We start from the raw sequence: 27,957 nt of genomic DNA, 5'->3' as shown, positions 1-27,957 counted from the left end.
GCCTACCTGGTTTCCTTAGTAACTTCTCACAGGAATATGACAAAAGCTGGGAAAAGACCCAATAAATTGTCAACTGCTTAATCATCATTTACAGAAAATGATGTGCTGTTAAATCTCCTCCAAAGGTGGCTGATGTATTTCATTGACTATTTCTTTCTCTCTTGCTAAAGAAGGGGCCCAGATATCGTTAAACTGAAAGAAAACTCCAAAATAAAAAAAAAAAAAAATCTTTTTGCTTGTGTAAAGAGATTTAAGACCTGGAAATTACCTGAACCTACATACGTGCTCTACATCTGTCCTTTATTTACATAGAGGCTCAGTTCTAAGGTGACTTCTTCAGTTTTGTATGTATTTAAAATGTTTTGCAGAGAAAGGTGCTTAAAATCGTTCCTTTTGAAGCCTTCAGAAAGAGCTTAGATTGTCTCAACACTTTCAAAATGGGTGATTTAGTTAAAGTATCACTGGTTTATGATTTAGAAGAAAAGTGAAACCAAAGTCAGGACAGAAGAGAATCAGAACAGCTTTAATTATGAAATAAAGGAGAAGAAAAAGGGCAGACTTGCAATAGTTACATGCTTCATTGTTTGCACGACTCCAACACTCCCACCACAGCATGGGCTCCATTTTCTGGATGGTGTATATGCAAAATATCTGTCTGTCCTACTAATTTCTGGTATAAACCCATCCCTGGCAGTGGCCAAGGCCAGGTTGGACAATGCTTCGTGCGACCTGGTCTAACGGAAGGTGTCCCTGCCTGTGGCAGGGGATTTGGAACTAGATGGTCTTTAGAGTCCTTTCCAACCCAAACCATTCTGTGATGCCATGCCCTGCACTGAGCACACGAGAGAAAAGGATAAATCAAGGGACTGGTGCAGAGTTCGTGTGGTTTGCACTAAACACCTTGTAGGGGAAAGTCTGACAAGGAAGGAAGCCAGGAAGGGATTGGCATGCTCCTGAATCTTCTGGGAACTTTCACTCTTTTCCTCTAAAGCTTTGGAAACAGTTCCTCCACCTGCAGCAAGCTTCTTTCAGAGGTCTCCAGGCAGGCCGTCCACATGGCTTTCTCATGGGAAAACCCAGCCGTGTTTGTGTTCTTCACAGCTAACCAGCAGTCAGGTAGGAAGCTGCTGCTCCAAATATATCTGGAAGCAGCAAAAGGCAAACTTTCAAATGGGTAAGGCCAGCAAATTTTGAAAGAGTTGTCACACCTCAGGTATCAGAGTTGAAGAAAACCGCTTCCATTATGGATTAGAAAGAGGTTCAACATTGGGGTTGGATTATCTGAAATCCAAATGCACCTCAAGTCTTTCTGTGGAGTGTGTGGGCCAGCCTGTGGTTCAGGAGGTTACTCTGGACCAGGAGAACCCTGCTTAGGAGCTGCAGTGGCAGTGGTGGTCATGGTGAGCCAGCCTGGAAGCAGAACCACAGAGAGGAAATGATGAGGGTGTGCAACAGTCCTTCTAATATTGCCTTGAGAAGTAGGTTTGCCCCTTGAGAGGTTCAGCTGGGGTGTGAAGGTAAGGGGGAGAGCACGGGCCATGGTGACTTTGCCTTTCCAGCACTGGGGAGTCTGGTGGCAACAGTGTGGCCCTGAGGAGCCCACACAGGCCTTAATAAAAAACCACTGGCTACATGCAGGGTGCTGTCCCTGCAGAGCATTCAGGAACAGGTTTTTTCCAGAATAAAAACCCCAGGAATGCTTTCACTGCTGTTTCAGGTCAGCCTTCCCAGGCCTTCACACCAGCTCCCCAGCCAGTGCCATAGCCCATGCAAGGAGCCCTGGGGAGGCATAGCTGAGCTATGGGCATGGTGACAGGGACGCTGTGTGCTGGGGCCAGCCAGCGATCAGCTGCTGGGGCCCAGGCTGCCTAACAGGCTTCCCCACACACAGACCTGTGCACAATGGCCCAGACTGGGTTGATGGGACCAGGCAGGCTAAGAGCTCGTGGCCAGTGCCTCCCAACTTCCCCCCCCCCCCCAGCTTCCAGTCCCCCAGGATGACCACGGCCGTCAGTAACTGGCTGCTCCTTAGAACAGAATCACAGAACCAGTTAGGTTGGAAAAGACCTTTAAGATCATCATCAGGTCCAACTGTTAACCCAGCACTGTCAAGTCCACCACTAAACCATGTCACTCAGGGCCTCATCTGCACGGGTTTTGAACACTTCCAGGGATGCTGATTCCACCACTTCCCTGGGCAGCCTGATCCAATGGCTGAGCACCCTCGTGTGAAGAAATTGTTCCTAATATCCAGTCTAAACCTCCCCTGCACAGCTTAAGGTTGTTACCTCTTGTCCTGTCTCTTGACGCTTGGAAGAAGAGCCCAACTCCCACCTCACTCCGTCCTCCTTTCCGGTAGTTGCAGAGCGATAAGGTCCCCCCTGAGCCTCCTTCCCTCCAGACTCACCCCACCAGGTCCCCCGGCCGCTCCTCACAGGACTCGTACCTATCCCGCTGCGCGCCCGCGGAGGCGCCGTCCTGCCGCTAGGGGGCAGCCGCCGCCCGCCCCACGGGGGGCGCGCGGGTCTTTGCGGTTGAGGGTGCGGAGTGGCGCGCGGCTGTCCGCGGGCGCGCTGCCCCCGCGCGGAGGGGCCGGCTGCCGCCACTGCCAGTGATGTCATGGGGCGGCGGCGGCGGCGGCGGCGGCGGCGGGAGCGGGAGGGGGGGGCGGGGAGGAGGCGGCACTGCTGCAGCTGCATGTGTCTGTGGCGGCGGCGGGGCCGGGGCGTCGTCATCTGCATTCACATGGGGGCGGTGCCGGCCTCCGCCTGAAGCCCCCGCCCGGGGACACACAAAACCCACGCGAGGGGAGGCGCGGGGGGCCGCGACCCCCGCCCCGCCGCCATCGCCATGAATTCGGCGGAGCAGACCGTTACGTGGCTGATCGCCCTGGGCGTGCTGGAGTCGCCCAAAAAGACCATCTCCGACCCCGAGGGCTTCCTTCAGTCCTCCCTGAAGGACGGGGTGGTGCTCTGCCGCCTGCTCGACCGTCTCCTCCCGGGCACCATAGACAAAGTAAGTGCCCGGTTCCCCCCGGCCCCGCCGCCCTTTGTGCAGCCGGGCCCGCCGCACCCGCCGACGGGCCCCCCGCGCCGCCTCAGCCCGTGCGGGAGGAACAGGGGTCCCGCAGGCCCGGGGGGGGGTGTGAAGGGCGGGATGGGGTTGGGGGGGTAAGCCCCGGTATCGCCCCGGGGGTGGTCGGAGGAAGAGGGCTTCCCCTTGAGGGCCACGGGCTCGCAAGTGTTTCACACAGAAGAATGGTCCGCTCTCCAGAGCGAAGTGCTGGATGTGCATGGGAAAAGCGTTCTTGTGTTTTGGGGGGTTATGGATCTTTTCTGGCGCGTCACGCGCCGGCTGCGAACTTATCCCTGGAACTGCTGGCATAGCTGGTGCCTCACCTGGCTCGTGGGGTGATTCAGCTCATCCCTTCCAGCCTCTGAAGGACATTTTAACGTTTGACGCTTAGTTTTCTTGAAGGCGGCTTTAGCGTTATGTGGGTCTTTTACCACTTGGCAGCCTGTGGGAAAGAAAACAAACCTCGTTCTTCTCGGGTTGAAAAAGCGCGTTACAGCTCCATTCTGTGTTGTGTTTGGGGGAAGTGTACTGTGTCAGGTAACTTTTGTGTGCTCCGTGTGCGCACGTAATTCCTATCTCAGCTCGGCTGGAGGGGAGGTTTGTGGTGTGCCTCGAGACTTGGGACAGCACTGTTGTCGCACCTGGTGCTCAACAACACAATACGTGTAGTGACCCACATAGTGGAAAAACTTTCCTTGTAAGCCGGGATGAGGTGAGGAAGAGAAGGCTGGTGAAGGTCATCTGCCATGCTGATAGGAAAACTCCTCGCTTGAAAATAACACCATACGTTTCACCTTTTGCGGCTGGCAGACACTCCGTGCGCTGGAGCCTGCTGACAATGGGCTTTTGTTACCTTCTGTGGCTCTTTTTCAAGCAGTCCGCTGACCCACAAAGTTGAAGGCCAGTGCCTTGAGCTCAGTGGGGTGCTGGACTAGGCTGTCTCCGTTCTTAAGTCTGCCACCAACTGGGTTTGTTGCTTGTGTTGTACCGTAGTGTGGAGGTCCTGGCTCTGGGCTGGAGTCCTGCTCTGTAGATGCATTAGGTCAGTCCTGCTCCTCTAAATTCACAAGCAAATCAGGAGGTAGCATGGGGATATGGAAACCCTGCAGGAGCCCGTGGTGTTGTTGATGGGTGATGGAAGTGATGAGAGTGGGGACGATGCGTTGTCAGTGGTGCAAGTGTGGGTAACTCGGGGTTCATCATGGTAGCCAGTGGAGCTATCTGGGATGGCTGAAGCTGCTGTCGCTGACACCAGCTTTCCTCACTACCATCTTCCCCAGAGTGGCTACTTGGGCAATAGAGCCAAAGGGGATGTGTCCACTCCTGAGGTGCTGTGGCTTTGTGGTCATGGTATGAGAAGTGCAAACTTCTGTCCAGTGTGCTGGGCTGTAAACTGCAGCTATAGAGCGGGTAAATGTCCTGCTCTGCCGTTCAGGGTTACATGGGGGTGATGTGGGGCTGAGGGCAGGGACCTCTCAGCATGGGGAGCCCCGGCTTGGTTGCCCACCTGCTTGGCCAAGCTCTGCCTGTCCCTCCTTGCCACCAGGCTCTCTTGCCTGCTGGCACGGAGCCCAAGGAGGGTCTTGGCAGCCCATCCCACTGTGCTGCTCCAGGCATCCTCTCTGAGCACCTCTCCAAAACGTTTCTGGGTCCTGAGCTTCTGGGCAGAAAAGGTCTTTCCCCTTGTGCAGACGTCAAGCCTAGTCAGGTGGGGTCCTGAACTCAATTTGTGAAACAGGCTCTACTGAGCAACAAAATAAGTAAGAAGTGAGTGTTAGAGCAGCATTTCCCGACTTAACGTGATCTTTCTCTGTGTGGTATAACTAGGAACAGCTCAGCGTGAACGAGGCTCCCTTTTCACATCAGAGGTGTGAATCCCTCTGAAGTTTGGGCAGGAGGTTCCCCTCACAGTACCCACACCCAGAGGGGGGTTTAGCAGAAGGGCTGAGCTCACCAAACTCCCAGCAGCAACCAGCCCCACCACCATCCTGGCACGCCGGGAGCTGTTGGGGGGGTTTATCGTGGACCCAGTGGTGTGTGTGAGGCGCGAGGTTTGCAGCGAGTGGTGTGCGGCTGGGACGGCAGCCAGGGCAGGAGGAGGAACGGCGGTGCTTCGCAGCCCCCACCTCCCGGAGCACGGTGCTGGATGAGCGGCTGACGGAGGTCCCTCCGGCTTCGGCTTGGTGAAAGTCTGGGGAGAAATAACCCTTTATTTATTATTTATTTATTTGTTTGTTTATTTTCAGGGGCACTTTTGTGAGGAGAACTGCACTTATTTTTGTGTCTTTCGCATTGCACTTTCTAATTCATAGACACACCAGGGAGACTCATGAACTCATCTTCCCATCCAACTTTGTGAATATTCTTTTCCTATAGACTCAGAGTATATACCAGATACTTACTGCACGCTCTCAGCCACTGTTACAAGTCTGAGCTATTTCCATGATATTTTTTCTTTCGTTTGCTAATAAATACATACAAAATTTACATCCTTCCTTGTATTTTATTTTTTTCAAAGTCATTTTTCCTACTGCTATTCATTATGTCATTATTTTTTTTTAATACTGAGTGCATTTTAAATGTGAGCCTTTTTATTCCTGAATGGAATTCCTGAAAGCCACAAGTTCAAACTGGACATATTTGGAGCCTAAAGATACAAGGTTTGTCCCACAGATTCAGCTCTTAAAATAATTCGAAATCGTAACTTTCTAAAAATATCTGACATCAGCAGACACTTTGGAGACTTACAGAGCTCATTTTTTGTGTAAATACAAAATAGTAACTAAAACCAAAGAGCATAAAGATTCAAGTTATAAATAAGAGTGTTTATCAGTTTGGTTCTTGTTAAGATGTTTTCTAAAAAATGCTATAAATGCATTTCTTCCTTTCAAAAACTGTTTAGGAAGAGGATTCAATATGTGCAGCAATGCAATAATGCATCTTTTTTTAGCATTTTGTGCTTTTTAAAGCTTTTGGATACCCTGAGAGTACTTAGCAGAAGAGTCTTAATAAATAAATGTTGTGTGATCGTAAAAGGAATTGAGCACTTGAAGGTCAAACAACAGATTTTTCTTAAGTCGATACAACAAATTAGTGGGTTCTGAGGCTGGTTGGTATGTTCTTCCGTTAGATTGCTGTGTATTTGTATACCATCCTTGTACACAGTAATGTACAGAGCTTCTTGATTGTAATGCAAATTTAGCCAAAAGTTCCTGGCATCTATCCTGAACAACAGCAAAGGACAGATATTAAATTCAGCAGTTTCCTAATACTTGAAATGAAAATACTACAGCCTGTTTCTCTCATTTCTGGGCTCCCATTTAATGTCGTAATGATTCCTTTGCATGCTGTGAGAGACCATGATGGGATAAAACAGAATAGTTGGGTTAGGCAGTGTGATGCAGCTCAATAACCTTGTCCCGAACATGGCAAAGGAACAAAAGGGGGGAAGTTATTTAAGACAAAAATAACACAAACCAACAAAACTAACAAACCCCCCAACAGCTTCCCCCACCCTGACCAAATCAAGTGAGGTCTTAATTGTTTTAAAGTTCAGAGATCTGTACTGGAGGACACTAGTCGACTTACCTGCTCTAAAATATATGGAATTACCGAATTCAGGTCATTTGAATGAAAAGCTGTGGTTTCGAGTTACACAGGATTTCCACCCTGCGCTGTAAGACTGAGTTATTTTGATGGCAGGGGGAAGGATCCCTGTGGAAGCATTGCAGTGCAGTTGTCTACCAGCTAGATGCTTTTTCCTCCCTGAGATAATTTTCCAAACTGATTCCTCCATTGCAGACCAATTTGACCCACTTTTGACGTTGTAAACAGAGATGAGAACTGGAGCGGGAATTTTCCTTGTCATATGAGGCTTCACGCTCCATTAAATTTTGTTTGTACTTTCAGTTTTGGTCAGCTGTTCGACAGAAAGCATCACTTTGAGGACAGCTTTGTTCCGTTCAGGGAGAATAGGGAGGACATAAGGGGGAATGTGATGCAGCAGCCATTTGGCACCCCCCCCCCCACTCCCATTAGAGGCTCCTGGAGGGGATGAGAGCATCTGGTTCAGTGCTTTGAAGCTAGGGGATGGCGAAGCATGCTGAGTTGTGCACACCCTGGCCCCCCTCTGTCACACAGACCATCCCCAGCCCCTGTTGCACCAAGTGTAGGATTGGACAACCCCAACGCTGCTCTGCTGGGCATAGGAAGCTGATTCAAAATGAAGCTGGTTCCTCTTGCTCGCCTGCATCACCAAGGCATGAGAGGAGTGGCATGGGGCTAACCCCGGGAACATAAATACACCACTCTTGTTCACGGCTGGAAGGAAAACTCATTCTCCCTGTGGTGGACTGGGCATCAGTGTTACATTAATTTGGTTATTAATTGGGATAGGATCAGGACTGATGGCAGCAAGGATTAGGATCTTTTTATAAATACAGAATGATTAGGGTTGGAAGTGACCTCTGGAGATCATCTAGTCCAGCCCCCTGCCAGGGCAGGACCACCTAGAGCAGATTACACAGGAATGTGACCAGGTGCGATTTGAATGTCTCCAGAGAGGGAGACTCCACAACCTCCCTGAGTGGCCTGTTCCAGTGCTCTGTCATCCTCAATGTACAGAAGTTATTCCTCATGTTGAGGTGAAACTTCTTGTGTTTTAGTTAATGGCCATTCCTTCTCATCCTCTCGCTGGGCATCACTGAAGAGTCTGGCACCATCCTCCTGGCACTCGTTTTTGAGATCTTTTTATCCATTAATGACATCTCCTTTCAGTCTTCTCTGGACTAAACCTCCAGTAGTAGTATAATTTGCTCTTTAGTGATGGAGGTCTCTGGCTAAGTGAGCTGTTCTGAATTGTAGTTTAGGCAGAAATTAACTCTTCACGACTCACAAAGCAAATGAATTGTTGTGTATGAGTGCAAGCACTGGAGGAGAGTCAGAGGACCCAAAAGAAGGGCTCAAATTGCCACTTTTGGCAGCCGTCTCACCATCCTTGTCCTCATGATGGGTGCCTGCAGCTACAGCTCTGGCAAAGCAAGAGTCATGTTCACTTCCTTCTGATTTCACACGGATGTATCAGGGCCAACTACCTCTGTCCTGCTGCGACAAGGTGTGACCTGAATTTGATATTTCAAGTGTTGCAAAGGAAGAAGAAAGGGAAGGTGTTTGGGAACCAGGGTTATTAACAAGTAACGTTTTTTATAGCCCAGTACCTTTTCAGGAGGCACCACGTGGGCTGTGAACTGATTGTGGAGTCCAGGCAGAGCTCAGGAACCGTGGTGAGCATCCCATCAGCAGTACAGAGGTTACTCCTAAGGTAGCAGTTGCCAGGTGCTGGTTGCCCTGAGCAATCTGAATTTGGGAAATTCTTCTGGCAGGATATTTCTGCCCTTGCAGCCCCGGTGAGGCTGTCAGGGTCTGCCTGGCTGAACCAAAGGACTGTCCTGCTGTCACTTACTGAAATCTGCTGGGAAGGTATTGCAGAAGCTGAGATTGCAGAAGCAGCAGCAGGTCATTGTAGGAGTAGACCTGGGAGGCAGGAAGCAAAACCTGCATTTTAATGTGCATATGGTCTGTCCCCCCAGCAACAGTCCTTACATAGAGCCTCCCAAGGAGATTATTATGCTTCTGGCAGGAATAATCCATGCTAGGCAGCTGTGCCTGCTGTGCCTGCATGCTTGGGGAGTGCTGGCATGTGTGCGGATGCTGTTGCTCCAGGGTGGAAGCACTGCAAGGGTGAGCCAAGCACCAGGAGAAAGTTACCCCAGGCGACGAGTGCCCTTTTCCTGAATACATGCTGTTCTCATAAGCATTACTGTGAGCTTCTTACGGGGCCATTCAGTCCTGTTATGGAGTTGTCATTGGCCACATTGTCATTTACTGTGTTACTCCTATTGCCTTGTGAGAGCAGGGGTGCAGGATGCTCTGAAGGAGGATGCCTGTGTTCTTCCCATCTATGCACTGGCTCTGTAATTTGGGTGACTGGGGTGCTAGCCAGAGAAACAGTCTGCCTGTGTGTGCTGAGGAAGCAGAGGACTTGTGTTTGCTTTTTCCTTGAAAATCAGGCGCTGTTAATGCGTAAGGGTCTAGACTGTATTTAGGAAGGGCATGCCAGCTCCTGAGAAAAGGGAGCAGTTAAGGAAACTGTTGGTGATTAAATTGTTTTTGTAAGAAAATACATAAAGATAATGTAATTTTGATGGTCTTATCTAATTAATGTCCTTTTCACAATTTCTAGATAAATTCTTTCTATGTCTGTGCATAATATGGACAACAGAAAGCACAATTCCTTAACCCTCACGTGCCCTACTGCTATCTAGACCATCCACTGAACGCTGTGCATCTGTGGGAAAAGGAAAAACAGTGGGGATGTCACTAGCATGCTCCCTCTGGTTACTACTGTGTGTTAGTGGCTGAGGGCACCACATTGTCCAGATGAAAATGTTTAAGTTTTCAGTTCAAGCCTTAGAAAAACTGGAAGTCTGGCTTTAAAACTGAAGTTTACAAATTATATATGTTTATGGAAGTATTTGTGCATATATATATACACACATATATGTAAATAAAATCTGGCTTTGAAACACTGAGAGGAATCCAACATACATCTTTCTTGAATAACGGTCTTAATTGGTCCCTACACTCTTGCTGTGATTTGAAGAGCTGAACCTGAAAACATTTCAAGCATGACAGAGCTTGCAGAAATATTGTGAGCTGGCAGCATGGCAGCAGCGTCAGTCTTGCACCTTGGCTGGCTGAGATTTACTCGCTGATACTCACCCAGTGTGACACTCCTGTGCTCACCCTGACATCACCCTCTTTCCGCGTCTCTGTACGAAAGGGTTGCTGTCATCACCTGCCACTGGCACTGCAGGTTTGAGAAGGGGTGGCCAGCCTCATCTGTAAGAAGTTCTTGTGCCCCTCCTCACCACAGACTTCTGGCACCTGGTGAGCAGGGTCCCCTCAAACTGCAAAATGCTGCTTAGGTCTAAGAGCATTTTGTTCATGTCTCTATTTTCCTGCTCTGCAGCAAGTGCTGTTGGATGATGTTGGCAGATGGCCCAGGAGAGGGACCCCACTGTAGGGCCTTCATAGTAATGGAATATTTTCACCCAGAGACAGGGGGGGAAGAGCAGTAAAAATTATACATCCCCTCTCCACCAATGCAGCTGTGCTGACAGAGGCGTGCTTTTGTTGGCATCGTTAATGTCACTGGGGGAAGTGGTACCGTTAGACTGGCAGAGGAATTCCCTCTCTGGCATATGTTACATCCACACTGAGGAGCGATGCCAGCATATCTAGCAGCAGAGCTCTCCCAGTGTAAACAAACCCTGAGTGATTGAACTCCTGAAGCTGAAGCTTGTGCTGCATCAAAACAGTGACGCTGAGTGGGAAATGCTGCAGGGTTTATGTGAGAAAGGCTGCAAAATCCCTACCCACCAGTTCCTCTCCACAGGAGAGCCTTTTTAGGTAGGTTCTTGCCAAGCCCTGCCCAAATGCTGCCCGCACCTGGGGCAGCACTTCATCTGTTTTTTTTCCCTCACTGGCTTCAGGGAAATACTTATCTTCCTGTGGGCACCTAATGCTGGCACCCTTGTTGCTCTGCAGCGTGAGGCTGATGGTGACAGTTACACACTCGCCAATTTCCTCCTTTTCTTTGAAATAACAAGAAAACAAGCAAAGCCACAGGAATTAGGAATTCTCAGCATTTAGGAAGCACTGGAAATATGATTACTCCTGCAGCTGCAACTACACCCTCTTACGTGCATACATAAAATTGTTCAGGCACACTCACTTACATGTGCTCTGGTAGGACTCCTGCCTAATTCGGTTCAAAAGGTGGGCCTGCAAGTAGATTGTAATTGCAGTTGCAAAGGCAGCTGTCAGTCTTGTATTTACGAAGTTTTACGTGCTTGGCATTCTCAGTTTCTTAATGCTGACTTAATGTAGTTTTTACATGAAATATAAGAACATAACAGAAACTTGAGAAAGCAGAATTGCAGTCTGGAATGTCCTAGTGCCCTTAACTCACTGTGTTTCTATTTTAGGGCTTGGTTGAATACCTACCTCCTGGGAGTGAGTTTATAGGCTTTGATGGGAATTTGATAGGGGTCCAAAGAAAGTGACAAAAGTACAGTTCTTCTGTTGCAGAGAACATACTGTTTTTCTCAACATTGTTTAATAAAGGTGCAAATTTGACAGGATGAGCTCAAACAGCTGTATCAGGTTTACAGTATCATTTTCACAGGACAAGTTAAAGTAAAAAAGGCGCTCTAGTTGTTGTGTAAGATTCAAATAACCAGTTTATCAAGGCTGCCACAGATCCAGCTGGCATTTTAACCTCACTGTAAATTTTCTTTGCAAAGTAAGCTGAACTGGGTTTTTGAGGGCTATTTCTGATAAGGGACTGAAGCAGCTAAAGCAGAACGTCCGTGTATTTGAATGTAGGTTGCTGTTAACAAAGGCTGATCAAGCAGAAGACCGTTTCTGAATGTGTGCAGGGTAAGAAAGAGTTGGAGGAGTCTTCAGTCAGCCAAAGTGCTCCTCGTTCCTGGTGCCATATTCATATACTGAATTATCCCAAGGTTCTCAGTTCTTGCTTTGAAGCCCCTTCTACTTGACACTCTCAGAGGACAAACACAAGCTTGGAGTACAGGATAAATACTACATGCATACAAACCTCCCAACACAGCATATAGTTTCAGTAAACATAAGTATTTGCTAAAAGATGAGTGAGTGAGGTTGAAGTAGCAAAACTCAGTTCTCAGAGCAAAATGATTCCTGAGGGAGATTAGTATATTCTGATCGCATTTAAAAGAGGTTCATTTGTTAAAATACCACAGAAGTGACTTCTAGTCATAGAATATGACTAGAAGTGTGGAAACAGAAGGCTGGAAATTGAGGAAGCGTGGATCTGTGGCTCATGAGTTGGCCTGGCCCATTGGACAGTAAAGAAGGGTGGTGGGATAAGTTTTTGTGGTAGGGCTAAATGTGGGACTGGAATTGCTGCTGTGGCTACTAACAGTCGTGTCCAAGGTCAAGAGGTCCATGCTAAATTATTTCATAAAAGTGAGCAGCTGTCACTCTCAGTGAGGATGTATTTTGAGTTCTTCCAAAGGACTCTTGTAAGTCCAGGAGGTGATTGGAGTTTGGAACATTAGGCACATGAAGACTCACTGTGTTAAAGTCCCGCAGGGGGTCAAGAACATAGGTGAGCTCTTGCTTTTGCCTTTTGCTGTGTCTTAGCTCTTGGTTAACTTGAAGGCCAGGTATCCTTCTCAGCATGTAAGAATTGTAGAGCATATATTAAGACACCTGCCTTTCCCTTTGTGCTGTGTGCAGCAGATGAATTCTTGTGCGAACCCTAGAAATTTAAAATTTGGGCATCTTAGTGCATGGCATGTAGGAACTTAAGTGTTTCACAGAATCTAGCTCTTATTAACTATGCTGCCTGCGTGCCTTCTGTGTTTTCAGAGCATGTGTTTCCTCATGCCAAAATCCAGACCAAGGCATGGTAGCTGCTGTGTGGCTTATTGTTGACAAGTTTGTGGGCAGCAGGTTTTATAGGTTGGGAAAAGTCAGTACTAAAGAAAGAGATACAGTACCACAGAAACAAGTGTTGTGGTGACATCTGGTTCTCCACCAAATCACCTGATTCTAAACCAAAACTGCATCTTGCTGAGAATCCTGAACTGTGTTTTTAGTTTAATTATAGCATCCTGCTAATGTCACCTAATGCCACCAGCAAGATGAGCGATCCGTTAAGTGGTTTGGCTCAACTCCAGTGTGCTCCTTACTCAGAGGTGTGGAAGATGCGACCCTTCAAAGTGCACCTATGACTCCAGCTGTCCTGGGAGGAGCATTGGGCTCCATACACAGTCTTCTAAGCCCTGCTCTGTTCACTAACTATGGAGGCAGCACTGCACCCACCATCGGTCCCTAGCAATGGATGCCTCCTCAAGAAGCAGATGATGTCCTCCTGTGCCGCTACGGAGGATGTCACTGTGATACCACTCTTTTTTCCATCCCTGCTGGGTGCAGTTTGTGAGGGCAGGTGCTCTGGGACAGAGGATGGAGCAGGAAACCTGAATGCCTCAGGGAAAGGGCCCTGCAGGGAGCAGGATCTGGCAGGAGGTAACAGAGCTGGGAGCCATAGGGATGGAAGGAACCTGCAGGAGCTGCTTGACAGTGAATCAGTCACCTTCAGCTTGACAGCCCAGGTTAGTGAGAATGGCCTGTGATTTTTTTTTAAATCTCATTTTTATCCCTGAACATAAAGCCTGATGACAAACCCCAGCCTGCAGGGTTTCTGCACGAGGTGCTTGCCTCTGGGCCACCGTGCTCCACCAGGGGTCTGGAAGCTGGGCTCCAGTCCCAGAGTCTGGAAGCAAAACATAGCTGCTGTGGGACCGAATGTGATCAATAGGACTCTTTCATTAGTTTTGCTGTAGTGTTTTCACTGATAAGATTGCAGTAGTGCTCTGTGTATACAAGCTGTTCTGAAACCTGGAGAGGAAACTACTGGGCAAGGCAGATGCTCTGTAAAAGGCTCCAGGCAGGATGAACAGGGTGCAAGGAAAAATGTTTGGGCATGTTGTGAGAGAACAGTACCCTCATCCACCCTGTCCCTACAGCACCTCCCTTTGGGATTGCATTCTTCTGCAATGTTCCTTATAGTGCAGGGTTCCCTCTTTATGGGATTTTTCCCCTAGTATCCTTACTTGAAGGCCAAGTCTTTGAACTTCAGACTCGGGTCAGCTGTACTCCCAAACAGAACGCTCTTAAGTGTCTCCTGGACATGCCTACTAGTTTGCAGCTACCTGTCATGTTCTCTATTAGTTTCTGCTTTCTAGTAACCGGGATAGTCTTCTTACATAGTAAACCGTGTTTTACGCACTATATGTCATGCTAGAAAAATTATTTTTTAACTTACAGATAGTAGCCTTGCTGTCATTCAATCTCTATATTCTTCCTGGTAGATTTTAATTTGTATTTAGAGACCTTATGCATCTCTCTTTGATTCATTTTTTTCAACTTATTCAGCAGACAGTTAAAAATAAACATTTAATTTCCCATGCATATAGGTGAAGATGTCTTTTTATTAATTTCTTGTGTTCACCCATTGCAATCAAAGGACTGTGGTGTTTTGGGGGGGCTGTGTGTTTTGGTTTTTTCTTTTAAATTTATTATTTTACACATTCCATGCTTATTTTCTTCATATACTTTCCCTGTCCAAATTAAGTAATGGTAGCCTTTTCCATTTTTTTTCTAAGACCATCCCTGTCATACCTTTTTTTGATACACCCTGTCTCTGCATTTCCCTTTTTTATGCATGCTGCTGTTGATTGAAATCATAAACTGATCAAACTACTTAACTAGGTACCACCTATTTGTATCACACATTCTTCTCCATGTTTCCTGGCTGGTGGAAAATGTACTCTGCTCCTTGATAGCTGCAGTGCATCACATAAGTGTCCTCACTGAACTAGCCATGATTTCCAGAGCTACTCCCCAAGAGATTAAATCTTAATCAGAACCTGCCCCTGCACCACAAAGATCTGGTTTAAACTGTTGCTGTTCTGTGCATTACCTTCTGCTTCTGTCTTTAAATTCCACTGGGGAGCTCCAGTCCCTGATTAAGAATCTGTCAGGTCCCCCTGGAATCCTTGTCTTTTCTAATTACTATTAACCTTTTTTTAATTTGTATTACTAGTGCACTCAGAGGTTCCAGTTGGACAATGAGGCCTCTTTGTACTGGGAGTCATACAGACATATGAGAAGAAGAGCTCCTATTAATGAATTGTTGGTCTGTGAAATCAAGAGGATGAAGCAAATACTGGAGACGAAAATATGTAGCCTCTTTATTCTGCTGGCTTTATTGTACGTGTAATCTACTTTTTATTTTGCCAACTAATTTTGGAGTATGACCCTACTTTAGTTTCATTTATTTATCCTTTCTCTCGGAATGTATTTGTCGTCTTTCAGGCAGATTAGGATTGACCTGCTTGTGGTCTGCTTGCATTATCTTCTATTGCATTCTGAATAGTCTGAGGCTGTAACTGTGATCTAAGAGAGAGAGGTCATGCTTCTGAGCTTCCTATAACTATATGTAAAGGATGTAATATACCTTAAGTGTGATTTTAACACAGGCTTGGCCTGTATAATGGCACTTTGAGATTCTTTCAAGGGAGCTGATTTTGTTACTCTTGTCCCTCACTGTGTTCCTCAGCCATCTCTAGGAGAAGGTTGCCAGAATCACAGTAAGATTTCCCAGGTAAATAACTTAATGGGTTGGCTTCTTTTTATGGGATCATTAAGACTTTAAATTTCTAGCAGGGTGCAAATGCTAAGATATTTTTACATTCTTTACCAATATGCTTCTGTTTCCTATTGGGTAAAAATGCCACTATAGCCACAGAGATGAGAAAACGTAGCCTGCTTCTCGTATTGCCTCTGAAGTCTTTTTCCTTGTTTTGTGAGAGAAGAAATGGCGCTTTGAAAGATTTACTCTAGCTTATATTATTTTGAGGGAAGATAATTTTTAACTGGAAACATGCATTAGAGTGCTGGCAGGGCTGAGGTCTCAGAGAGATGTATTTTAGTGTATATGTAATTTAAAATCCCAGACCTGACAGAGGACAGTTTGCATGGTTTGGGGTTTCTTTGATTGTTGTTTCTTTAATTGGAAGTTTTTGCCCTCCTCTAACATGTCCCTCTTTCCCCCCTTCCCCCTCCTTTTTTCCCCCCTTCCCCTCCTTTTTCCCCCCCTTGTCATAATTCCAGATATTGTGCACTCTTGTATGAATTATGTGCAGTTTCTTAGGAGGTAGTAGTACATATATCTGGGTTTCTTACAGTTATTGAGTTCTATGTGTAAGGTATTGGGGACTTTGGGAATAAAGTGTTACGAGGCAAGACATTTGTTTCTTTTAAGAGAAATACAGATTTACTGTGATTTCTTGTTAGAGGATATTCTTGTTTGCAGAGTGGAAGTAATTTTATGAAAAGAATGAAAAATGACCTTCACAAATGGAGTATAAGCAACCAAGAAAATGGTGGGTGCAAAAAAAGGAGGTGAGGAAGTATGGACCTATAAAGGGACATAAACCCCAGTTGTTAATGCAAGTAGTTTAAGAAAAAAAGTTATAATTGCAACTGTATAATTATTATATAAATGTTAGGAATATGGAGGAGGGAGCATACTGGAAGCATTAGCATGGAACTGCTAATAGGATTCTGAGGAACCTGTTCTAAGAAGGGATGTTGGCATGATTGTCTAAGCTTGAGATTTCTAACTAGAGCTAAGAAATAAATTGATTAATTCAAAAGCATAACAAGCAAGAGGGATGAAGCTCATGATGTTTCCAGGAGGGTTCTCTCACCGTCTGTGTCCTTTCCAAACTTACTGAATTTATCTTTTTAGCTGCTGTACTCATATAGGACTTGTCATTCCCTTTACATTTTAGTATAGTAAAAGAGTTGTTCTTAACCCACAGTGGTTTATCATAATACCAGACAATTTGAGGAGTTTGTGTGTGTGTGTATGTGCACACTTGCTTGAGGAAATGAAAATTCTTCAAGTCCTATCACTACCAAATTCCTTGTATTACTAAATAGTGGCTTTAAATTAAAACTCATTGGAATTTTGTGTTTAGAAAATGATGGTGACTTGTGTTTTAAATTTCTTTGTACCAGGTTCTCCCTGTCATGCTGTTGTATTTGTTAATTTTTATGGTATCACAGGGACAGAGATATCTTTGATATTATATCAACTTATGTGAAGGTGCTACCTTGGTTTCAGGTTGATGCAGTGTTTGCAGTCAACCTTATGTGAAGTTCGCAGTGCTATAGAGGTACATTATGATTGCGAGTTTATGTAGCTTTGACATACATGTGCATCTAAGGACACTTCCAAGTGTAATGCATAATCAAAGGATATGACACCATGCATTGCCACCTTAGCTTCCCATGACTTTCAGTGGATTCCTGTGCTAGGCTTTCCCCTTCCAATGGAACGAGGTGACATGGGCTGCAGGTCTGGTTATCTCCCAGTTTGAGCAAAGCTTTGTTTGCAGAACTGCTTCATAGAAATAAGTGAATTTGTTGTGAAATAATGCTTATGTTCACACAGAATCACAGAATTTGCGTTAGGCTGTAATAAGTTATGCTATGGCCCTGAAGCCCATGGAAGTGGCTGCTTTTCTGTGGGAAGTCTACACTTTCAGGGTAGAGGCTGAACTGGGGGCAGACTGAACTGAAGGCAGCATGAATATGGCTTCAGGAGTAGCTGTGTTGGCAAAAGCTCTTTAAGTTCAGTCAGGGTTTTCCTCTATGTGAAGCTGCTTTTCTTCTGGGGTGGGAAGAGACTATAAAACTATTGATAAACAAAGCTCGTTAACATCAGACCCTGGAGTTGGCATATTATTAACTCTGCTGGCATTTTTCCACCGAGACCTTTTGGACATTTTTGAGGTACTTCCTTGTTATGAAACCGACGCTTAAAGGTGAACCCAAGTCAAAACCAGGGTGGTCCTAGCAGGCCCACAGACCCAGGGCCACCCGCTTCGTGGGTGTTTTACCCTGTGCACAGTGGCTCCTCACTGCAGCCGCGGGGCGGGACGCCATCCCTGAGAGGGACTTCCCCTGGCCACCGTTCAGCCCCTTGGCCGAGGGACCGCCTCGATTCACTGTGCAGACCAAACCGTTAATGACACTGCGGCGTGTGGATTATTATTAGTATTATTAATTAAAAAGAGTAGAGGCCCGGGCGCGCTCTCGCGTACGTCCCCGCCTCGCCTCCACCGGCCGGGCCTGCGCCTGCGCCTGCAGCCGGGGCGGGGCGGGCCGCACCTCCCTCCCTGCATCCCTTATCTTCCCTCCCCTCCCTTTGCCTCCGTTCAGCTCAGCTCAGCAGAGCTCGCATCCCCTCGCTTGGGCAGAGTCGCCCGAGGCCGCGCCTGGCCGGGGCACCCCAGCCCTCACTCCTGCCCGCCGCCCCCTGCCCTCGCACGCCATTTCCTGTGTTCCGTGTTTACTTCCCGGTTCAACCCCTTCACTGGGAGCGATCGGCGCTGCCGCCAGCGGAGGGAGAGGGAGGTGAGGAAAGCGGAGACGAGCCGCTCTGCTCCGCGAGGCGGGGGAGCGGGTCCGCCGTGCCGGTCCTAGCGCTGAGCCGTCCGCCTCTTCTCTTGCAGGTGTACCCGGAGCCGCGGACGGAGGGCGAGTGCCTGAGCAACATCCGCGAGTTCCTGCGGGGCTGCGGTGCCTCCCTCCGCCTGGAGGTGAGTCTGAGCGGGGGGTGCTCGGTTCGATCCCTGGGGCTGGGGGTTTCCCTGCTCCTCGCTGCGGGAGCCGGTGCTGCCCTCCCTTTGTGCCCGGGGACGCGGGGCCGGCCGGTGGCGGGCGTCTGACAAGATGGTGGCTGCCGCCCCTCCCCTGGCTGCGGGCCCGGGGGGCGGCGGGCGAAGCAGCCGCTGCCTTTAGGGGGGCTGCGCGATGGGTCTCGGTGGTGACTGAGCCCCGGCCCGGCCTACGTCGCGGCGGGTGGCTTGGCTTTCTGGCGGCGTGAGTGTGGGATGTGCGCTACCGCGTGGAGGGGGCATGGAGGGGCCTCCTCACCTCTTTTCACCCAGCGCTGAGCGAGGTGCACCCCCTCCCTCTGCCAGGGCAACTCGGGTCTTCCTCTGTGTGTGTGATACTGGTCTGATTCTGGTGCTGGTAAATCCTTTGCGTTTCTGTTGAAGTGGATTCTTGGTAATAAACATCTAAATTATACCTGTTTTATTTCTGAAACTGACTGAAGCACTGGAGATGACTTAAGAAATCAAGTTGCTAACAGCCAAATGAAATACTAATTAAAAGAAAACGGCAGGCGCTCTTCCTTCTGTTAAAATTTATGTTACATAAAAGCTCAGCAAACTGCCATATTTTTCTGAACATGCATTCACAGGGTTGCAAATTAGGTAGTCGTATGTTACCGGTATATTTAGCTATAGCAAGTACATACTGCTGTTGAGTTTACTTGATGCTTCTGTGTGGGAAGGAGCCGATGCGATTAAAATCAGGTTCCAGCTTCTCTGCGTTGGAAAGTGAGAGGTATTATCATTTCAGTTCTCACAGGCAATTTTTTTTTTTTGGTGGAAAAAATGGTTGCTAGCGCTTCTGAGCTTGAATTAGTGAAGTGTTGCCTTAATTAGTTCTCAGGTTCTTACAGTAGCTCTGGGTTTGCCTGTGATTTTGCTAGGCAGTAACAGAATATCATTAAAAAGATTTTGATTGCTTTCCTGAGGCCTCTGAATACTGAAATACCATTAATTTCAGTAATGATACTTGCAGGGCTTGCATTTAATCTTGGGTCTGTCGTGGTTAAAGATGAAAATCAAGACAGCTTTTATCACTGTTTCTTATGAAAGATGACCTTACATTCTTACCTGCCATTCTTTTCTTCTGCCTCCAAATTAGCAGAATCTTCTAGGATTTGTGGGGAGTAAAAACAAATTTGGAAATACTCAGAAACTAGATTATGGGGTGAGCTATTAAGTCAGTCATTCTTTTTTGCCTTAAAGCAGCTGTGTCTTCATTTGTCTTTTCTGGGGCTGCATTAAGTTTTTCAGTTTTGAACATCCATGTGTAAGAGCTGATCTAACATTCAAGTAGTAGACAAGCATGAGCTAGAGGAATTGGGGAGGGAAGCACTTCTAATCTCAATTCAGAAATAAACTGAGTATTGCAAATGTTAAAGCAAAAGGGTGGAAAACATACCATTAGTATCCTTGCTCCGCCTTTACTTGTTTCCTACATCAAGTCTCTCAGCTTGAAGTTCTTGTAGTTGTCACTGGGAATAGTCATGGAATTGCAGTTCAGTCTCTCTTTTGTAGTTGTGGAAAGCTTTTGTCAGCTCTTTTCCTCAGAGTGACAAGAAAATGAGGAAAAATGATTAAAAGAGAAGATAATTTTGGTTTTATACTCAGAGCCTAAATATTTTTGGGCACAGTCAAGATTGGTTAACCTGGCCTCAGGGGCTTCTCAGCAAGACTGCCGGAAACTCCTTTCTTACATGGAGTTAACTGGCTGCAGTAGCTTCCAGCTCAGCATGTTGGAACAGGAATTACTCCCAAGCTACCAGAAGGGTTTGGAGGCTGGCAGGAAGGGGCACAAATGCTTGGGCTTATGGAGCCTCCTGTGTGTGTATTTACAGCTTGTACATTGGCTGTTCCCTGTTGTTTTCTCATTAATTTTTCCAACCCCCTAGCTGTGGCCAAAGATGAGAGGGATGGCAACCTGGATTCAACCAGTGAGTACCTGGCAGGGGCCTCCTGGCCATCCGCTAATCCTGGGCTCTTTCTCCTGTCTCCTTTAACAAGGTGTGAGTCAGCCCTCGTGGATCTCTGCCTTTCTCCTTGTGAGAACTGGGAGATACCATAACTCCTCTGTGTAGCGCTATGTAATACTTCCTTAGTTGTAGTCAGTTTTAGAGATAGCATTGAGCAAAGAGTGTAAAGAGTGTCTCTGGAAGCAGGGGGGGGGATTTTCAGAGAGGGCTGATGAGCTAATGAAGAGTGAATGGTGAGTATAAATACTTGACAGAGTGGTGGGTGTGTATGTGATACCTTAAATAGTAGAATCATTTGGATGATACAGGCATCAGAGGAATGCCTCTAGAGTGGTGTGGGGAGATACGACCTTGTTCCGTGCACTAATCTGGTACTTTTCCTAGCAGATATTCCACAATGTGGAGTTGTGCATGGCTTTACAAGGGGTGCACTTGAGCCTGATACGGAATCTGAGTTATCTGTAGTTAGATCAGGTGTTTTGTGTGCAATTTTTGGAGTAGGATAGAAACACAGTACTGGTTTCGTTAGCCTGGCTTCAGCATGGCACAGCACTGCTTCTGGATCTGAACTCATCTTGGAAGTAGTAGAATTGTATTTTTATGAACCTGTGTTTGAGCACCTTGCCTTGCTGGAGCTCTGTGCAGTTCCAACTTTGGAGATATTGCTGTGGCATGTTTGGGACCTTGCTAAACTGCCATGGTTAATGGAAAATGGCACAGCAAGAGATGGCACCATTAGAGATGGCTTCTTTGAGATGCTTTAAGATGCATCCTTTTTTTAGAGGACATGTTCACTGTTGTCTACCTCCCCTAAAAATAAAGGGTGGAGGTGAGAAGCTTTGTTGGTTTCGAAGTACTGGTGTCTGAAAGTTGCTGTTCTTCCTCTTAGTTCCAGTAAGTTTGGGGTGTTAGAAAGATAATAGGGTATTCAGAAAGGATATTTCAGTTGTAATGAGAAGGATTTCTATAGCTCAGAGGAAATGAGTAGCTACTTTCCCACAGCCCCCAGTATTTTCAGATGTTAAATGTTCCAGAGAAGAAAAAAGGGCATTTAATCTGGAGCTTTTAGCAGTTCTTTGTAAGGTAAAATCTGAAAGCGGAGCAAGTTTCAAGAAATAATCAGAAGACTGTTCTGGTTTTTTGTTTTTGTTGTGTTTTTTTTCAATACAGGTTTTGTGTATGCAGATGCAAATAGCTGAGATCTATTAATGAAAAAATGTTCCTAAGATGTCAGGCAGAGACTGAATTTGCAACAGCATATTGTTTTTCCCTTCTGGAAACTGTTAGTTCTTGCTTAGAATAGTAGTGTTAAGTAGTTAATTCTGCTCTGAAGCTTCACTGAATGTCTGCATAGAAGGAAGGGACTGTAGAGTAGCTGCCTATATTGTCAGTTCACAACTGAGCTTTTTCTGTAGGGAGAAGACATTTGGTATATGGTGCTCTTGGCATTTTTGCTTTAAAAGCTGTTCCCACCCCATCCCCCCAGTTTTATCTTTGTGTGGGAAGACATTTAACTGTACTCCCTTCTGAGAAGAATGACCTGCTTTTGAAAACAGGATCCTAGAGTGTTGCGGTGCATGATGAACTTTGTTCTAGAAGAATATTACTGGGTTTGTGTAGTTGAGACGGAACTCACTGCTGGTATACAGTATCTTACACACAAGTCTGGCAATAGAGACAGAAAGGAAAAGGGGATGGTGACAGAGCATTTGTTCTCACCTGAGACCTAAAAAGTTTTGCTCTAATGATTATCTTGCACCTGTGTTACGTTACTCCAATTTTGTTCCCTTTAAAAGGAGTTTCAGTTCCCTGAATATAATGCAGTAGGGGCAAAAAGCTTGATACATCCTGTGAAGAATACCAGTCTCTATGTAATCAAATTCTATGAGTAGAGTCTTGCAGCATTTTTCTACTGGGTTTTGTCAAATAAAAGATGAATGGCAGCTTATCTGCAAGGATCTAAAGTTAGCAGGTTTCTTGAGCTCAAAAATGTTTTGTATTTCTGACTCTTAGACTGGAAAGATGGCAGCTGGCTAATAGAAAAAAATAGACAAGCCACAAATCTGAGAGTCTTTTCTGTACGTGCCAAGAGACCTCCTTGCCTCTGGGGTTCAGGCTTGTCATTTTATTACAGAGGCAGCAATACCAAAGCCAGGATTTTATTTCTGCAGTAAACTAACCAGAAAAGAAATAAAGCAAACCTGGCAGTCTAAGAAGATCCTGTGTATGTTTATTATTAAATCTCTTGTACAAGAAGGATTTGCCCTTAAGGTTCAGAGCACTGCATGCAAATTTGGGAAATACAGTTCATAGCTCTTGAGATTTAATCAAGATATACTAATGTCTGTAAGTGTCTATAATACAGCACTAGCCTTGAGGAAAAGTTTGGAAGGGGTGCCAATGTCATTCTATTAGACCAGCCAATCTTTTGGGAGCAAACTTGAATGTCTTCTTTGCTCATACCCACCCCTACCATAGCAGTTCATCTATTTGGTGGTGCACCTTCTCTCTGAGCTTCGCATACTTCTTTACATTGTTATGGCTACAGTCCTGCCACCACTATGGTCTTGGAAAGGTATTCTGCAAGGTGGCTTTCAAAGACCTGTTTGTGTTAGGAAGGTGTAGAGCCCTGTTGTGAGCGTGGATGGACAGGCACAGCTACAGGCTGGGCAAAGATGAGATTCAGAGCAGCCCTCAGGAGAATGACTTGGGGGGTGTGGGTTGATGAGGAAATTAACATGAGCTGGCAGTGCATGCTCGCAGCCCAGAAAGCCAACCGTATCCTGGGCTGCATCAAAAAGAGTGTGACCAGCAGGTTGAAGGAGGTGATCCTGCCCCTTTATTCTGCTCTCGTGAGACCTCACTTGGAGTATTGTGTGCAATTCCGGTGTCTTCAACATAAAAAGGACATGGAACAAGTCCAGAGGAGGGCCACAGGGATGATCAGGGGACTGGAGCACCTCTCATATGAAGAGAGGCTGAGAAAGTTGGGGCTGTTCAGCCTGGAGAAGAGAAGGCTGTGTGGAGACCTCATAGCAGCCTTCCAGTATCTGAAGGGGGCATATAGGGATGCTGGGGATGGACTCTTCATTAGAGACTGTAGTGACAGGACAAGGGGTAATGGATTCAGACTTAAACAGGGGAAGTTTAGATTGGATATAAAGAAGAAATTCTTTCCTGTTAGGGTGGTGAGGCACTGGAATGGGTTGCCCAGGGAGGCTGTGAATGCGCCATCCCTGGCAGTGTTCAAGGCCAGGTTGGACGAAGCCTTGGGTGATATGGTTTAGTGTGAGGTGTCCCTGCCCATGCAGGGGGGTTAGAACTAGATCATCTTAAGGTCCTTTCCAACCCTAACTATTGTATGATTCTATGGCTTAGCTGACATCTGTTTGTGAATTAGGAATGATTAGGATTTTGAAGAGCTATAGGACCATCTTAAGATGATACAGAAATTCAGTCACCCACCCACTCCTTTCAGCCCTATCAGACTATAGTTCAGACTATCATCTTTATTTTGTCATGAACAATATTTTCTTTAGATTTCCTTTAGGTTTTATTTCCATCAGAAAACCATTCTAATCGAGAATGTGTGCTGCTGAATGCCTTCATGATTCTTTGTCATAAACATTTTCCAAAATGTTGGTGTTACAAAGTCACCATTCTTTGCTTACTTACCACACACTGGAAAGTTTTATTTGGAGGCTGAGATCTTGCTGGTAGATTTTTTCAATTGGGAAAAATCATACAAGTTACATCTTTAATAAAAGGTATGTCTACTGTATTACTTCCCCCCCCCCCCCTTCTTCTTGTTTGCAAAACTAACCTGAACAGATCATATTTACAGCAAAGTGCCCTGTGTCACTGCAACTCATCATGTAATACTGACCTCCAAGACATGGCTGCCCCTTGCCTCAATTTCTGTCCTTTTCGTCACATGTTAATATGATGATTCTGAAAACCATTGTTACACACAAGCCATTCTGGGGTCTTTTCTATTTGGTTTGTTTTGCCCATCACATACAATGGAGAAGTACAGCCTGACTTGTATGATTGGAAGACCATGTTAGCACAACTTGGAACCTTTCTAAGATAGGAATATGCTGTTACTTGACTATTTGCGTTACTTTCTTACAATGTGAAGGATTCTTAGGATGCACAAAGCAGTAGTCTAGGTCTGTGGCCATGTTTCATGTGTTAACCAGTTCTTTGGTTGACCAACAGTGACCACTGAGAAGTCTTTGAATACTGCTTCAAGGCTATCTTGTAAAGCGAATGCTAGAAAAATAGTATCTTTTTAAGGTCAAACCAGTTCCTTCTCATACGTTGCTTGTACATAGTGTCATGATAGCTAAGGGGGTGACAGAGAGGCAAGAACATATGGTATTGGACAGGGTGGAATGGTAGTATCAGAAGCTGTTAAGGTTTTATTCAGTAAAAGTCTAAAACACAAATGTGTGTGGTAGCATTTCAGATCATCATACTGTTCTCTGTTCACTTAAACCTCCCTTCTCTTCCCTTGAGAATTAATGATGTGGTTCTGCCAAGCTTGTTGCATTCCCAGTTGTGTGGTATTCTGCTATTGCTTCTTAACTGAAGTGACTCCAGTGGCTTTCATTAAACAGGAAGAATGTGTCTCCTTACTGGGGTATGTTTTCAGATGTACCTGGTGTTGAATATTCGAAGACTTTTTAAAAAAAGCTAGCCAATAAGTGGATTACAAGTGTGTGCCTTTGTACAGAGTACTGTAACAAAGGGGGGCTGGAGAAAGTGCTAGTATTCTTTTGGCTACGTAAGGGCTAGATTACATTTTCAAAGCGAAAAATAATTCAGTAATTTTGAATTGGGTCATAAATACTTCCTGCCAGTTCTTTTGTATTGCCTGCTGATTTGATATTTTTAACACAAAAATATAAGTGAGTGTGCATGTACACAGTCTGTCTGGAGTGATGGATCTGCCATGGATGCAAATCTGTTTGTCTTTGCTTTGTGGGTCATGTGTAAGGGTGAGTCTGGCATGTCAGAATACATCCAAAATGCTTTTGTCATATCCTGAAGGTCAGTATGTACAAGGCAAGTTGCAGCGGCATGCTGTATTTTGCTGTAAATGTCATCTAGCACCCTAGTTTCAGCTGGGATGTGGGATAGAGTTTATTTATTTTTTCCCCAGTAGCTGGTACAGTTTTTGGACTTAGGATGAAAATAATGTTGATCACACACTGATGCTTCAGTTGTTGCTGAGCAGTGCTTGCCCTAAGCAATGACTTTTCAGCTTCTCATACTACCTTGCCAGCAAGCAGGCTGGGGGTGCACAAGAGGTTGGGACTGCTGACCCCAGCTTACCAGAGGGATATCCCAGACCATATGTTGTTATGTTGAACAATAAAGCTGGGGGGAATTGGGCAAGCAGGGGTGGCTTGCTGCTTGGTGACTGGATGAGTGTCAGTCAGCAGGTGGTGAGCAATTGCATTGTGTATTCTTTTATTTTTTACTTATTATTATTTTCCCTTCCCTTTCTGTCCTGTTAAACTGTCTATTTCAACCCATGGGTTTTACCTTTCTGCTTTTTTCCAGTTCTCCATCCCACTAGGGGGTAGTGAGTGTGTGTGTGTGTGTGTGTGTGTGTGTGTGTGGTTAAACCACAACACTAGTATAGTACTGTTCAGAACAGTTTGGTAAATGAGTTGCTCTGTGGTTTGGGAGAGGCTTCTGTGTAACTGCTTCATTTGTGCCATTTGTTTGGATCCTGAGAGTAAAATGAATCTTCATTCAGCAATTAAAATGTATTGCACTATTAATCCAGAATGCACAGAAGATTTCAGCATTGTATTTTTATGTTCAAATATAGCAAGCTGTTTCCACAAAAGGGTTTCAATGGGTGTTTGATAGCAGAAGAGTTCATCATGTGAAGGAAAGCAAGGAAAATAGGAAAACTGGGAGAAAAGGGTAGCTAGGGAGGGCTGGAGGGGAGGAGACTTTTGGTCAGAGCTTTTGAGTCCCTGAGAGAGGCAGAGGGAGAAGAGGCTTCTTGCTGACTTAACGCTGTTCTCCTGACTTGTCAGAGGAGTTCTTGCTTCTTGCCTTCTAATTTCTTTAGCCTTCTCCTGTCCTCCAGCTCTTTTGTGTGTAGTGCAGTGAGGAAGGGCTCATCTGCTGGATGAGAGCTGTGGGAGAAGAGACTTCTGATTAGCCCTGCGCAAGGAGCAAGCTGTGCTGGGGATGCCAGGTGTGAAGGCAGCTCCTGGGAGGAGAGCAGGTGAGCAGCTCCATCCTTCCCAGCAAGTGAGCAGCAGAAGGTACAGTAGGTTGTCTGATGAGAAAGAGAAAAGGAGGAGGCATCAGGGCAGTGTTGCACCTGCTGAGAGGTGAGTGCTGAGCAGTGGAGTGTGTTTCAGAAGGCCTGCCTGTGTGCATGGTCGAGCCTTCCTGCTTTTTCCTTCACAGAGGATGGCTATAGTCTCATTAGTTGCTGTTGGGGTTGTTAAGAATGGCTTGTGAAGTTGGACTTCAGAGGTATCAGACTCTACACACACACTTCTCTTGGATAGTTCTGAAGACCTATAAGAGATTTTGTTGGTTGACAAACATACTGAAAATAGAAGTGTGGATAAAGCTTGTACTCTACAACTACACTTGTGTATACTGAACACAGTTATGTTATTAGGTGTAGCTAGATTTACCAAGCTTGTGTGTGACAGCAGAACAAAAGATCAACCTTTATATAGAGTGTGTTATAGGTGGGTGGTATTCTGTGTGAAGAAAACTAGAAATAAACCTGCAGATAGATGACATAGGATTGTATGTTTTCAGCATGATTTTTGGGCTAATAAAGACCTCCTGTCTGAGGTGCATCATGCAGCATAGGAGATGCCAATGCTTGGTTTCTACAGGAACTTGGAAAACCTTCTCCTCTTGTGGAAATGACCATGCATGTTGTATGTCTAGCAAAGGGAGGAATTCTAGCAGAATGATTGCTTTGAAAATTACCTGAAGTGAGGGCCACACAGAAGAGCCCAGCTCTGCAAAAAGGGCTGCTGCTTTTATTTACTGTAGTCTCAGCAGAATCTTCTTTTGATTTTACTTGGGACTTAAGAGTCAATGTAAATCACCTCAGTTATATGAAAACGATGCAATCAGATGTAGGTCTTCTGTGACTTCTCTGGTTTCCTAAATTATTCCAGCTTTGCAACTGTTCCTGACTTCTGCTTGCATGTAAATATCTTGGCATGTGTGGGAAAGATGATATGCAGTCTGCTGTGGAGAGGAGGTTTCACAGGCTTGATTTTGCAAGATCGTGTTGATGAGAGAAGTGCCTTGCTCACTTCTGATTGAAAGGAAAAGGAATATTAGAATATGGTGATTTTTCCTTAAGGGGAGTTAATCTTATCTCACTGTGTTCAGCTGAATATCCAGATACTGCTAGCTCCCACATGTTCTAGCTTGAACCCTTTACTTTGCTGTAGTTAACTGTGTTCAGATGTTTCATCAGAAGCTGGGCTGGTCCTGTCAGTGTTACTGAGAGCTGGAGTCAGCCTGTGTGGGAATCACTATGT

General features: G+C 45.9%; 1 protein-coding gene and 1 long non-coding RNA gene across 5 annotated transcripts in view; one reads left to right on the top strand and one right to left on the bottom strand.

Annotated features, from left to right (window-relative positions):
• Positions 1-496: 496 nt before the first annotated feature.
• LOC133225419 (uncharacterized) lies at positions 497-3,882 on the bottom strand. The gene is made up of 2 exons (XR_009729148.1): positions 3,399-3,882; positions 497-1,410 (listed from the first exon to the last, which is right to left on the bottom strand). It is a non-coding gene; the product is annotated as an uncharacterized LOC133225419 (long non-coding RNA).
• Positions 2,672-27,957, top strand: part of ARHGEF7 (Rho guanine nucleotide exchange factor 7) — a 123,152-nt gene continuing 97,866 nt past the window's right edge. For 2 of the 4 annotated variants that reach the window (XM_061377752.1, XM_061377754.1), the window contains exons 1-2: positions 2,672-3,015; positions 18,270-18,356. In XM_061377752.1, the coding sequence (XP_061233736.1) occupies positions 2,851-3,015; positions 18,270-18,356 (252 nt within the window). In that variant the 5' untranslated portion in view covers positions 2,672-2,850. Of the gene's footprint in view, positions 3,016-17,972; positions 18,172-18,269; positions 18,357-27,957 lie in introns of those variants that run through there. The other 2 variants (XM_061377753.1, XM_061377757.1) reach the window with 2 other exon arrangements.

This window comes from Neopsephotus bourkii, unplaced genomic scaffold (assembly GCF_033783945.1).
Source record: "Neopsephotus bourkii isolate Nb327-2 ecotype Australia unplaced genomic scaffold, CSIRO-AGI_Nbou_v1 NB_1760, whole genome shotgun sequence".
NCBI lineage: Eukaryota > Metazoa > Chordata > Aves > Psittaciformes > Psittacidae > Neopsephotus > Neopsephotus bourkii.
This window is presented reverse-complemented; position numbering and strand designations above follow the sequence as displayed.